At 41.6% G+C, this 13,649-nt stretch overlaps 1 protein-coding gene across 2 annotated transcripts in view; it reads left to right on the top strand.

The window, feature by feature from the left end:
• The window catches only part of Cfap299 (cilia and flagella associated protein 299), a 555,552-nt gene extending 554,144 nt beyond the window's left edge, over positions 1-1,408 (top strand). For both annotated transcript variants that reach the window (XM_055594487.1, XM_055594486.1), the window contains one exon: positions 1,197-1,408. In XM_055594487.1, the coding sequence (XP_055450462.1) occupies positions 1,197-1,302 (106 nt within the window). In that variant the 3' untranslated portion in view covers positions 1,303-1,408. The remainder of the gene's footprint in view (positions 1-1,196) is intronic.
• The last annotated feature ends 12,241 nt before the right edge of the window (positions 1,409-13,649 follow it).

Here is a 13,649-nt window from a genome sequence, read left to right as displayed (position 1 = left end):
GCATCTTGTAGAAAATAATATATTTTACATTAACAGCAGTTTGCTACGATTTGACAATTGTAAAAGAAGATAAGATCAGAAGATACGATTAGAAGATAGCAGAAATAATGTGTATGATCAAGCTGTCAACCCCTCCAACATCTTTTGTTGTTCTGTTTATTACAAAGACTTTACAATTTTCCCTTCTATACACAACAGAATAAAAATGACCTAGTTACATTTGAAGATTTGTGTGTTAAAAATACTAAAGACCACAGAGGAAGACAATGCAGCCACTCCTGATGAGACCTAACAGACTAGGATCAGAAGGAAGGAAAAGAAGGCCTCCCCTATCAGTGGACTTGGGGAGGGGCATGTGTGGAGGAGGAGGAAGTGAGGGATTGAGAGGGGAGGAGGGAGGGAACTACAGGGAGGATATAAAATAAATAAAGTGTAATTAATAAAAAAAAATTTAAAAAAATACTAAAGACCAAGTGGTGAATATCATGTAAATCATTTAGAGAGAAGAAAAAAAAAAACTTCTTCCCTTTGAGAATTATCTTTATCCAAACTCTTCATTTTTCTATTTATCTATTTATCAATAATGAGATTAGCAAATAGCTACCCCCATGGGTCCCTCTGAGCTGATCTGTATGACCAACAATCCCCAGTAAAGAAAAAAAGAACCAGACTTTTCTCACAGATTTCAATTTAAAGAAGACAAATAATCCAGTTCGATTCACTTTAAGGTTCATGAGAAGAAGCCTTTTGTGTGTGTGAAAACCACCATGGGCAAACACTCCCATTGTCTAAACCAACTTCAAACTGTAGGCATTTTTATATGATACACTAAAGAGCAAAGTAGAATTGTTTTTGAATTATGGATCTGAAATAACATCTATTTACAGAGCACTTTCTGCAGACTTCTGTGGAGTTAGTGAGTACCGGGCTTACTAGACCAACAGAGGCCTGGGACACATTCTGAACTCTGGTATTTCAATAATGTCACAACCCAACCCAGGGAGCAAGCTGCTGACAGGGACCATCACCCATCACCACTCCTGAGAAAAAGAGTTGGGAGGAAAGAAAATGTGTAATGGTCTCCATGGAAACAGCCTTTCAAATCCTGTTTTCTTTAATATTGAAACAAAAAAGAAAGCTGTTTAACGCCAGTTGTGTACATGGACTTGACTAACAGTGCAATTTCTGTGTTTTAGGTTCAGCCAGGTGACAACTCAACTAGAATCTCCATCCAGACGGAACTCTATGCACATGCTGTTCTCTTTGACCACATTTCCAGAAGGAAGACTTAAGCACCCATAGTAAATGGTTTCCTTATTGCTTGCTACATTTAAATGAATTCTTTGGTCAGAAGCAGAGTGGAATCATAAATGAATCCTATAGCTAGAAGGCAAATTAGAATAATAAAAGTTAGCAAAAAAAGAAAACTGTAAACTTGACTATTTTTTTATTGTTTTATTGATAGCCTCTTGATCTGATTTAGGTTTTTCATTTTATTATTTTCTTCTCTCTCTCTCTCTTTTTTTCCCTGAACACAGGCTGGTTGCAAAAGTCCATGGAGGAGAATCTTGCTGCCACTTCAAAGATGTGCTAATTGGTGACATATTTTGTAGCTCAGATGTTCCAAAACAAAAATGTTCCAGGTCCCACTATTGCCAAATCTAGTGTACCAAACATGATGCCATGTGGCATTGCTGGCAGTGCTGGCCCCTCAAATTGCTGAATATTGATAAGGAGCCTCCAACTGGAAGACTAGAAGAGAAAAACTTACAGGGTTTTCGGTTGCACCGAATGAGTAAATAAAATCTGAAATGTTCCATGAGATCGTACAATTAGGAAGCGAATAAGAGTTGAACATTCTGGGAGACTTTAGGGAAATGAAGAAAAGCTTACATGTTTTTCTAGGGTGCCCTGCAGATGCCCTTTCTGCAGAAAAGACCATCCAGGAATCCTTTTATTTTAAATTAGCATTTGGTCCTTATGCCAATTCAATTGTTTTCATTTTCTTAATCAACCTCATAGTGAAGCAACTAAGTGGGATCAAGCCAGTTAGGAATCCTGCTCCTGCTGAAGTGTGGGGATCCCAGAGCAGAAAGGTCCCAAGCAGGGTAAGCAGAGTGGAACTGTCACATTTTGTTATAACTTTCAAGTTGAGAAAATTTAAACTCTCCAAGGAAACAAACCTGCCGGAATATGTTCACTGCCATCTCCCGAGAGGCTTGCCTGATGTGGAAGGACCAAGCCTGGGTGTTTGATTATAGGTGCCATTCTGAAATAGGCTGATACCGCACCACACACACACACACACACACACACACACACACACACACTGACTGACTGACTGAAAAATGAGAACAATGAACTCTCTTGGCTTCGGCTTCCTAACTGCAAACACAACGTGGCCACGTGCAATGACATCTCTACCATGATAAGGCTCAGACTGTGGACCCAACTAATCCTTCCTTCCTTAAGTCGCCTTTGTCTGCGATTTCATCACAACAATACCTAACTAATAGGAAGATTAAATTGGAGTCGGGTGTGTCTACGCCATGTCTGTTTTCAATGTATACACTATACACAGCAGATAAGAAAACGCAGTGAGTGCAGGCGTAGCCACGGGACTCAGTCAGTGTGTGAACCTGCAGCCATCTGACTCTGTCCACACAGACAACATGGGAGCTGCCATCCCGAGTTCCTCAGCACCACCTTTCATGAAAAAGAACGGGGATCCCCAGGAAACAAATGATTCTAAAGATGGGACGGTCTTTGCCAGAGAGCAGTTAGTGAGCAAGATTGATTAAAAGGACACAGATCCTGATTTGAAGGAATTACCATTGGGAAAATCTGGGAGAGCTGAGCTTTTAAATAAGGACAGCATTAGGAACAAGTGGGACCCTCCCCTCAGTGTATAGACCACAGGGATAAATTGTAAGTCTGATGAGGAAAAGGATAGTTGCAGAGTACCTATCCACAGATACATGCTAATTGCTAACTGGAACAGTGGAACTGGATGGCTGACATCACTTTAGCCCATGAGCAAAGAGCATATATCATTGATGATTAAGGCCAACTGTATTTGTGCTCCCCCAGTGCAGATTTATGTCCAAAGCAGTCAGCTGCCACATTTTCAGGCAGACTGGCAGGGCTTATCTGATGTAACAGATTTGATGCACCCACTTGGTAACAGCTCTGCCCACGTTGAATAACCTCTATCTAATCAAGACAAAACTTAGAAGGAACCAATCCTGGGAAAGAATGCAAAAGAACTGCCCTTTAATGTTCAAATGTTCATATACTAAGTAAAGCCTGAGAAGCCATCCCAGGCTGCCAGAGTTGGATTATAGCCTAGCCTATAAAAGAAATTGGGGGACAACTGGTGGAAACTAAGTTATTTGTGAAGATGAGAAGGTAGTAAAGTAAAAAGTGTTCATCGGCTGTTTGGGGCCATTATTTTGTGGCTAATGATACAAAACCCTTAACTATAGGCAATTACACTAAAGCATTTGAGAGTCAAGGGACATTGTGGCAGCTGCTTGTTTATAAATGCTGTAGAGGAAAGGTTTTGTTCCATCCTTGAAACTTCTCTGAGATTGTTTTCTTTCTAAATTCTTGCGATGTTAATTAACTTATTCTTATGGGAGGTGGGATATTTGTGTACCACAGCTTAGAGACGACAAGGACAATTTGCGGGAACAGTTCTCTTTCCACTTTGTGGTTCTGCAGTGCAAACTCAGGCCTTCACAGCTGGCAACAAGTGCTTTTACCTGCTGACCCATTTCCCTGGCCTCTGAGACTTTTTTCTAATAGAGTAAATATTTGATGTGTCACATTTACAAATTCAAAACATTTCTTCATTATACTTTAAGTACAATATGTAAATGTATTCTAATTTATTTTATTTAGAGATTTGGCTAACTTTATGAAACTTTCTATTAAAATATTTAAATTTCATTCTAAAAAATTTCATATTCGATTTTCTAAGAATTTAGAATCTTTATCAAATGAGTCTTCTTATGCAATTGAATAAATACTGCAAATCCCCAAAAGCAAGCATACATATTGCTTCCTCAAATGTTCCAGTATATTCTGCCATGTCCAGTATGGGGCCATGGACAGACCTGACTGGGGCCGCGAGAAAGCAAAGATAAACACACAGACACACAGGAAAGCTGGATTCAGGTGGTCTGGACTTTCCGATGGAGAAACCACAGCACTCTTGAAAGCTCATCTCATCTATCATAGAGGTGGACAGAAAGGCAGGGTTATTGCATGTAGCTGAAGAAGGGGGGGGGGCGTTATTACATAGGGATAAACAAGGAGGGAGGGAGGGTTTGTGGCATACAGCTGGAACAAGGCTTAGTTAATCTCAGCAGAAGTAGTCTCTGTAAGGGAGCAGTGTGCAGGCTCTGAACGTCCAGGGGAAAGAAAGCTATGGTGTGCATAGTCTACCCACTGTCAACACCCACACTAGGTTCCCCAAGGAAGTTTTGGTATGCCTATGAACCTCACCCCAGGGGGAAGGCTTCCCATGATATCTTATAAAACTACATGCTAATTTAAAATCATGTGTTCATTATCCAAACATCACAATTTAAACAGAAATAACAAAAGGTTTATTGTTGAAATACCTGCCATCTGATATGCAAGTTTCCTGGAACTATAACTATTTTGATTTTTAATACTATTATTTGCAGACTCATCCCGATATTTAATCCCAATGTTTAAGACACTAGAAAAACAATTCTATCGTCACCAGTAATTTTCCCATGTGCTTCTAAGCTGATCTTACTAAGAATAAACACTCCCGCGAGGTCTGAGTTGGATTACGGGCTATATTAGTAAGTGTTGCCATAACACAGTGCTATAGGCTGGGTGGCTGAGACAAGAGTTATTTCTTTTCTCACAGTTATGGAAAGCAGAGCTCAACCAAGGTGTCAGCAGGTTTGCTTGTCCTGAGGCCTCACTCTCTGCCTGGCTGTCACCACCCTGTGCCCGGAGTCTTCCTCTGTGAAAGCACCCACCTGTTGTCTCTGTGTACCTCACTGTCTTGTCCTCCAGGACCCTCCATAATAGAGTATTATTAACTTTCCCTTTTAGAATTCCTGTCATTGCCAACATGAGCATATGGCCTCCTGTCTACAAATTATGGGCAGACACAGTTCATTCCATAATACAGAGTGTGGATAACAGGTTTCCAGGACATTGACTGAAGATTATATGCTCTCCAGGGGCAAGTGGTCAAAGAGCAGTAAACCGAGTACATGACAGAGGGAGCCCCTGCTCCCCTCACTCAGAAATCCACATGGAGACTAAGCTGCCAATCGGCCACATCTGAGCAAGGGGTCTAGGTCCTTTCCATGCGTGGTCCTCCATTGGTGCATCAGTCTCAGCAGGACCCCCTGGGCTCAAATCCTTTAGCTTTGTTGGTCTCCTTGTGGGGCTCCTGTCCCCTCCATATCCCTTTATCCCCGTCCCCCTCTTCTTCCATAAGACTCCCTGCACTCTGCCCAAAGTTTGGCTGTGAGTCTCAGCATCTGCTTTGCTCCCCTGTTGGGTGGAGCCTTTCAGAGGACCCTCTATAGTAGATTCCCATCCTGTTTCCACTCTTCCACCACTTTTGATGTCTATCCTCTTTGCCATTCTGAATGAGATTTAAGCATCCTCCCTGGGGTCCCTCTTAGTGTTTAGCTTCTTTGGGACTGTAGATGGCTATTGTTGGTATAATGTTCTTGTGGAATGTATACAATTTACCCTTGTTCATTCAAATGCTGATTTCTCTACCCTACTACCTGGTTTCAATCTGGACATTGCATTTTGATGTTTATTCTAAGCATCACCTGTCTCAAGTTTGTGTAAACAAGCCACCATTTGTTCTCTGTATTTTCAATAAACAACCAGTCAATGCTGAGCAATAAAGAGAATAGGGACATCCTGGACCAGAGAGGAGGACAAGGAAGCAAGTGGGGGGGGGGTCAGAGAAGAGAGTTTGGCAGGAAAGGACTTGGCACCACAAAGAGAGATGAACCAGACCTAAGATATGACTAAAAGGAAGTATAATGTGTAAAATATGAATGTTAGGAGGTTTAGGATGGAGTAATCATTGCCCAGAATTGTGCTCTAGCTTAACTAAATACATCCTCATCTCTGTGTGGTGATTTGAGTATATAGCTGGTTTAGGAATAACTGCTGTTTAACTAAAAGATGAATCTTTTAGTTGAATGAATATTAGAGATTTAAGCATCCTTCCTAGGGTCCTCCTTAGTGCTTAGATTTTTTAGGTCTGTAGATGGCTATCCTATGTTATACAGCTAATATCTGCTTATAAGTGAGTGTATACCATACCTGTCTTTCTGCTTCTGAGATACCTCACTCAGGATGATCTTTTCTAGTTCCATCCGTTTGCCTGAAATTTTAATGATTTCCTTGTTTTTAATAGCTGAATATTCCATTCTGCAGATGTACCAGGATTTCTGTATCCATTCCTCCACTGGGAGACAAGGTTGTTTCCAGATTCTGACTATTATAAATAAAGCTGCTATGAACATAATTGAGCAAATGTCCTTATTGAGTGGACTTGATCACTCGCCCCTGGTGATGCGGCCTTGCCAGGCCACGGAGGAAGAGGATCCAGGCAGTTCTGATGAGACTTGACAAGCTATGGGCAGATGGCAATTGTGGAGAAGTCCCCCTTTCGAAAGTGGACTAGGGGAAGGAGATAGGGAAGAAGAAGGAAGGAAGGTGGAACTGGGGAGAGTTGGGGGAAGGGGCTTCATTAGGATATATAACAAAAAAAATGTGAAAAAAATAAAATTAAAAGAAGATTATATGCTATGCTAAATTGAGACCAGATCTCAGACAACATCAATACCATGCCTTTAAAGTGGAAATTGTTGCGGTCCAAGCGCCCTGCGTTCAAGTCTCATATTATGTAATTCTTTTGTGTTACTGCAGGATGACAGGTATTCTGTGAAGCCATGTATGGCCTTATTCCATTTCTGAAGAGCTTTCCTATTCTTTAGGTTTGTAGGTCACGGCTCATAAATATTCACATGGCACCTGAGTTTTGCCACACCTTTTCACAACCCTAAGATCATGCTGTTGGAATTATTGAGACTTAGAAAGCCTCTACAAAGAAGCAGGTTAAGGTAACTACAGCTCAAAAAAATGGGGTGGGGGGGCACTCTTAGGCTCAAGCCCAGCTAAACTAGAAGGCAAATTTTACTGAAGCTAGTGGTTGGCCCAGGAAACGAGGTATGCAACCTGTTCAAGAAGCTCAGCACACAGGACAGTGGGCCAAAGACACAGAGCCAAAACTGAGCTAGCCAAGTGAGGGAAAACTAAACAAGAACATGGGCAGTGCAATAAAGAATAAACCAGACTGTTTGGCAAGCTGAAGTTGGTAATTGGCCAAATCGCTTTATCTCTCCAGACCTTGGCTCTTGAAGGTGCCTTCAAAATCCAAAACATCCATGGTTTCTCCCGGCTGTTTCTCTAATCTATTTATAGACTGAGCTGAAGGGAAGAAGAATAATGTGAGTTAAGTTATAATTTTCTCCAAGCAGTAGTTTAGATATGTTATTGTGTATTCTGGATGGGTGTGACAGATAAATAAGTTGAATCTTCATCATTAAAATATACAGGTATCAGAACTGAAATAAGCACATCTGAATCCAGAAATAATGATAATCAAACATGAGCACCATCAAACATCAAACTCCAGCTCTAACTCAATACTGTGTCTTAGGGCACCCTTTTCAACAAAGCAACCTCTGCTCTTCCACACCTTCTGTCATGAGAAGAAATACTGTTTCCAAGGTCCTAGAATGGCATGTTCTCAGTCTGGTCTTTATCTCTGCCTTCTTCCTTCTTTCCCTCTCTTTCTGTTTTTCCTCTCTTCTGGGTTTCTTTTCCCAGAAACCCAGAGAATAGACATATAACTCAGTACAGTCAGGTGTAGAACCCCTAGAAAAATCTCAACCTGTAAGATTCAGACTTTATGGAATTCTTATTTCTGTAGTTCCAGAATGTCTGCTAGCCTGAAGGTAGATGAGGATTTTCAGAACAGTGGGGAGTTGTGGGGGCTAAAGAATACATCCGGGTCAACAGAGTGGGAGGTTCTCCAGGCGGCAGCAGCTAAATTGTGCAGGGCTTAGATTCTGGGGCTCCACCGGGGCCATGCCTCTCTGAGCATTTCATGAGGCAGACAACGGAAGGAAGGGCAGTATGAAGAGTCTCCTTTTGTTTCTCATTCCCTAACACAACTGATGAAGACAAGCAAGTGGGAAGTAAAAAATTTACCTAACAAAATGACTGTCTTTTCCAGGTTATTATATCTCCCAGAATAAGATTAGTTGAAGCGGCACACAGTGGCCACTGATCCTTTTCATCTCAAGGAAACCACAAGGGAACATTTACCCCTTCACTTGTGAAGTACGAAGGGTTGGTCAGATACACTTCTCAGACACAAGAAGGATAGTGTTCCTCTCAATAAATTTCCCAGCTAGGAAGAAGATGGAATCTAAGGAATCTTGTTTTTTATTGCTCTTGGCTGTTGCTGCTGCTATTGTGAGTGAATTTTATCCCTCACCTCGTGTGACATTCACCGAAAGCGTATAGAGAAAGCAGGCGTGCGTGCAGTTTGAATACTCCTATCGTATTTGTGCTTCTTATAGAAACTTTGGTCTGAATGCTTTTAGTTGTCTCCTGATTTTATAAGTATACGGTATATACAAACAATGGCAATTTAGGCCCTTTCTATTCCCTGCTTATCCAATTACCACGTTTAATCAAGACGTTTAAGACTCACATTGAATCATGGTGATGATGATGACTGTGTGTTGATCATACCTCCAGGAAAGTATTTTTTTCCAAGGGTAATTTGTAGAGTACTAGTCCATTCTTTTTGTTTTGTTTCGTTTCCCTAAATTTCCGAGGGGAAAAGCCCTCTGTCATAAAAGAAAAGGTCTAAAACTGAATACTGGAGCTTTAACCATGAGACTCACACTGTTTTCACGCAGCATTCTATAAATTCATTTAATCTTAGTTCCCAAGTTGTCTATCAGTTAACCCTACTCCCTCCTTTCACCCGGAAACACATCCCCATCTACATTTCTTCGCATATTTAGTTTCTTTAAAAGCCACACAGAACATCAAATCTCATGTATTTAATCTGAAATCCGAATGCACGCAAACCCAAACGGCTGACTGCCACGCAGCCCACAGACCCGACTGACCTCCAGCTTACGACACAGGCACCCACTCGCCACACCGCGCAGAGCTGATGGAGGGTGTCACCCAGGGGCCTGCCAGCCGCGTGGCCAGCCTGCAGCAGGAGCCACCACAGGAGGCGAGTACGACGTGGTGGAGGGATGGGAAGAGAGGTGGACCAGTTTGAGCATTATGCAGAGAGATGGAGAGAGTCGAGGGTCGAAAGGTGTAACAACAGGTGAAGTCCCACCCGAGGGGCTGCTGAGGGCCATATCTGGGTCCATAGCTATGCTCTCTGGAGACCAGGCCCTGCTGTCATCCAGCCAGCACAGTAGAACTGGCCCTGGAAGGGGGAGGGGCGCAGGAGAGCAGGCCCTGATGGCAACAATGCAGGAGAGCTGGCCCCACCACTCTTATGCCGCAAAGTGGCCTGGCGAGGGTGGGGGAATGCCCTCTGCCCTCTTGCCGCTGCCCCTACTACGTGAGGCAGTTGGGAAAGCTGACCCTGGGGGTTCATGAGAGTGGATGAGTTGGCTTCTCTTGTGGGCTTGGGAGAGTGTGCCTCGCACCGTGACTGGGCAGCACAGTGGAGCTGGCGCTGAAAGCATGGATGCAGGTAAGGCAGCCCTGAGGGCGTAAGAGCAGGAGAGCTGTCCCTGCCTGCTGCTGACGGTGGCACTGGATGGCCCAGCCAAAGCAGGGCTAGAAAGCTAGCCCTCACGGTGTGAATAAGGAAGAGCCTTGGGCTGACTGGCTCAGCCTCCACCCAAGCCAAGGAACAGGACTCTGAATTGGCCCACCCCCAAATCTATATCATCTGAGAACAGTTAGGTTGTGTGAAAAGGCCAATACTGGTTTTTTGTTTGTTTCTTGTTTTTGTGTTGTTGTTGTTGTTGTTTTTCCCCAAAGCTGCAGGATCTTCTTGACACGGTGCCACAACAGGCTAACCAGGAGGAGTCCTGGTGAGGATCCAATATTGATAGGTGTCACAGGGGCCAGCAATCTCAAACCAATCCAATGACTCACTGCAATGAACATTGGCAACTGAAGACGTGTGGACAGAGGGACATACTGTGGGACACATTGGGACACACCACAGCTTCCATGGTGAGATGCTTTTTATGGTTAAAATTGTAACGGTTTGTTTGTCTTTAGAATATCTTTTTTAATTTTATGTATAGAAACACTGTATGCACACAGTGTTTTCCTCTTTGCCAATAATACTCTACTTATGAGCCCTAAATATGGGATTTGAGGTCTCTTTCAATTAATAGATTAATTTTTAATTAATATTAAAAATATATTATTTTTATTCATTTTTAGAGTAACATTAGATTTACGCACAAAAAGCACAAAGCAGGGATAGCATCCACTCTCCCACCTCTGTGCATAGATTCCTCTATTGTTAACACCTGACAATATGATATACTATTTACAACTGATGAGTCAATGTTGGAAAATAATTAACTTAAGTTCCTTGTAGACTTTGGAGACCACTCTGTGTTATTCATTTCTATATGTTTAAGTTAATCCAAATCTTGTGTCTATGAACACAAATGGTAGTCCATTTCTTTTTCATTACTAAGTAATATTGTCTTGAGGGATGTCTTGGTTGTTTCCAAGTCTGGCAGCTGTGAACAAAACTGCTATAAATAGTTGTATGCCAGGAATGGCACGAACAGAGGTTTTCAGCTCCTCTGGGGGATACTAAGAAACATGGTTGCTGAGTTACATGGCAAAATTATATTTGGCTTTTTACGAAAGTGCCAGACTGTCTAAGAGAGTAAGTCAGAAAGTAAGCCACTTCACAGTCCACACCAACAACAATGAAAGGTCCAGTTGCTCTTCAGCCTGCTCAGCACTTGATGCCACGGTGCTTTGCCAGCCTTCTAGCAACTGTGAAATCCCCCTTTCTGTCCCATTTCAATTACTATGCGTATTAAGCCTCTCCCCCTCTTCAGTTTATTTCTGATTTTTTATAGTATTTATTTCTGAGTCAACGCCAAGTAATTTTATATTTTTCCTTATAAAAAATTTCAATCTTTCAGGAAAAAAAATCATTTTCATTGCAATTTTTTATAGTTCACACAATGATTTTTATAATATCCTTAATATCAGTTTTTAAATTATATATTAAGTAAGAACTAGGAATAATACCGACCTTGTAATAAGCATGTGATAAATTCCCGTTTCTTACATAAATTTAATTTCAAATGAATGGAAATAGCAACATTGTGCGCGCTACCAGAGAATCTGATACAGCTTTTCTTCTTCCCCATCACCTGAGTGAATTATCCACTCAGATCTGTTTCTCAGCTGCTGCAAACTGTCCAAGTCTCCTCGGGACTCGTAAGCACAGCTCCCTCTACTGAGGAGGACTCACTCCTCTGCCAAATATGAAGGAATACCATGGAAATAGTGTCACAATGTGCTTCTAGCAAATTTTCTCCTGCCTCTACCTCAGCAATTTACCCACAGTGTACATAAATCTACATATTAAAAAAACCTCTTATTATACAGTTATTATTTCAGAGAAGCGGTAGGATGGTTTACTTATGTTGGAGAGCAGTGCTTTTAAAATAGATGTTACTCATCCCCTGAGAATTTCCTATGGTTTTCAATAGCTCCTCAGCTAGGCGGGAGGGCTGGTGAGCCGCCCTGCATGCTCAGATGCTGACTGTCCTCACCTTAGGAAGATCCTGCGCTGTAGCCACAGCTGCTCACTTGACTACAGCCACCCTGACAGGTCCAGAAGACACTGTTCTGCACCTGTGCTGCCTAACTTCCGCTCTCACCATCTTTCTTGCTGATGGAAGTCCCGCCTGTGGCTGAGCGCTCTGCTGGCTCGTGTTCTCTGCCCTCGTCCCAAGTTTCTGTGTTCTCAGCTGTCCAGTGAAGAGCGATTTCAAACTGCATTCCTCAAACCCTAGTTTGTAAGTCTACTGACCTGAAGTTCCATCTCAAAGAGCAGTGCCGAGCGGAGCTCCAGAAGCTCTGAGTCCACACTATTAGGTCCCCATTGCGCTTCACTTAGACAGTTTATGACCTCATCTAAAAATATGAAAGCCAGGAAAGTGGAAAAAAAGGCAAAGCAGACACCCCTGTCTCTCTCTCCAGTTAGTACCAACTGGGATATATCTGCTGTTTGGAAAACTTTCTGTTAGAGGAGAAATCTCCTCCTTTACAGACTCTCATCAGTATGCTATTTTTCAGTGAGTCCCAGCTGATCCCAGCTGCTGCTCTTGTGACCAGTGGAGAGACATTACTTCACATCAGGTCTCCATGGAGGGACTGTAAAAGCAGACCTGTTGAGCGTCTCCATATCCTTTCATAGTTGCCGATTTGTTTTTGATACCAAGACAGATGATGTTCCTCATCAAGCTTTGCCAGGCTTCGGGAATTTCTTCTGAAGTCTTGTGTTTGGTGTTTTCACATTCAGGGGGTGAGAGCAGCTTCATCCTATCTTCTGGTGTAATCACATTTTAAAACTTCAGATTGTAAGGTAAGGGAATAATATTAAACATTTTAGTTATTAGTTCAAAATGTCTAACAAATGGGCAGGAAAACAGGCAATATCTCTTCAATGTGCTTAAATGTAATAGAACTAACATAAGAGGTCACTGGTAACTGATGAAATAAACCTTTGCACACTGCACACTTTTCCTCAGCTCTGCCTGGTAAGCTGGACTCATGGTTTGGCCAATACTTCATTTTCTCTAGTTTTACATTTTAAAGATGGATCCATAAATGACACTAGCTCCAGATTTTCCTTTGCCTCTTTCTGCCCTTGCCACAGATGAGTCTTATTTTAATAGAATCTAATTTTAAAGATAAAAACTGTTAATCCCCAAAGAACACTAATGTTTAGTTTAATAATGACTCATAACCATAAAAGACCAATATTAGAAAGTTTTCCTCTTAAGAAATAAGAAATTTTAAAAAAAGAAATAAGAAATTATAACACTGTCAATATGTGGTTCTGACTTCTCTTGGAAAAATTAAGTAAATATTTGTTAGCTTGATTAAGCAATAAGTAATAATTAAAATTAAAAATGAATGGTGCTTTTTTTCTATTTATTTATTCCATTGCTGGCATCAAATTATGCAAAAAGCCATGCATTTATTCTGTTATTCATAATCACTTGTCAACAATTAAAGAGAAGTGAACTTAGAAACCTAATTTCTAGTTTATAATATGTCAATTGTTTTGAAGAATAACATTTATTTCTACTTTTCTTTTTATGAAGGACTTTTAAAAGCTTTTTTGACAGTTTCTTACTTGAGTGCTGTACTTACATTGCCTCTGTCCTTTCTCACTCTCCTCCACAGACTCCTCCCGTGCCCCCATACTCCCTCTTAAATTCATCACCTCTTCTCCCATTATTAATGTTACATATAGAAAGGGCTTACATAAAAGCTTCTGAGAACCTTTCCTAAGGCAG

The sequence above is a fragment of the Psammomys obesus genome, unplaced genomic scaffold (assembly GCF_907164565.1).
Source record: "Psammomys obesus unplaced genomic scaffold, mPsaObe1.curated_primary_1811, whole genome shotgun sequence".
Taxonomy (NCBI): Eukaryota; Metazoa; Chordata; class Mammalia; order Rodentia; family Muridae; genus Psammomys; species Psammomys obesus.
This window is presented reverse-complemented; position numbering and strand designations above follow the sequence as displayed.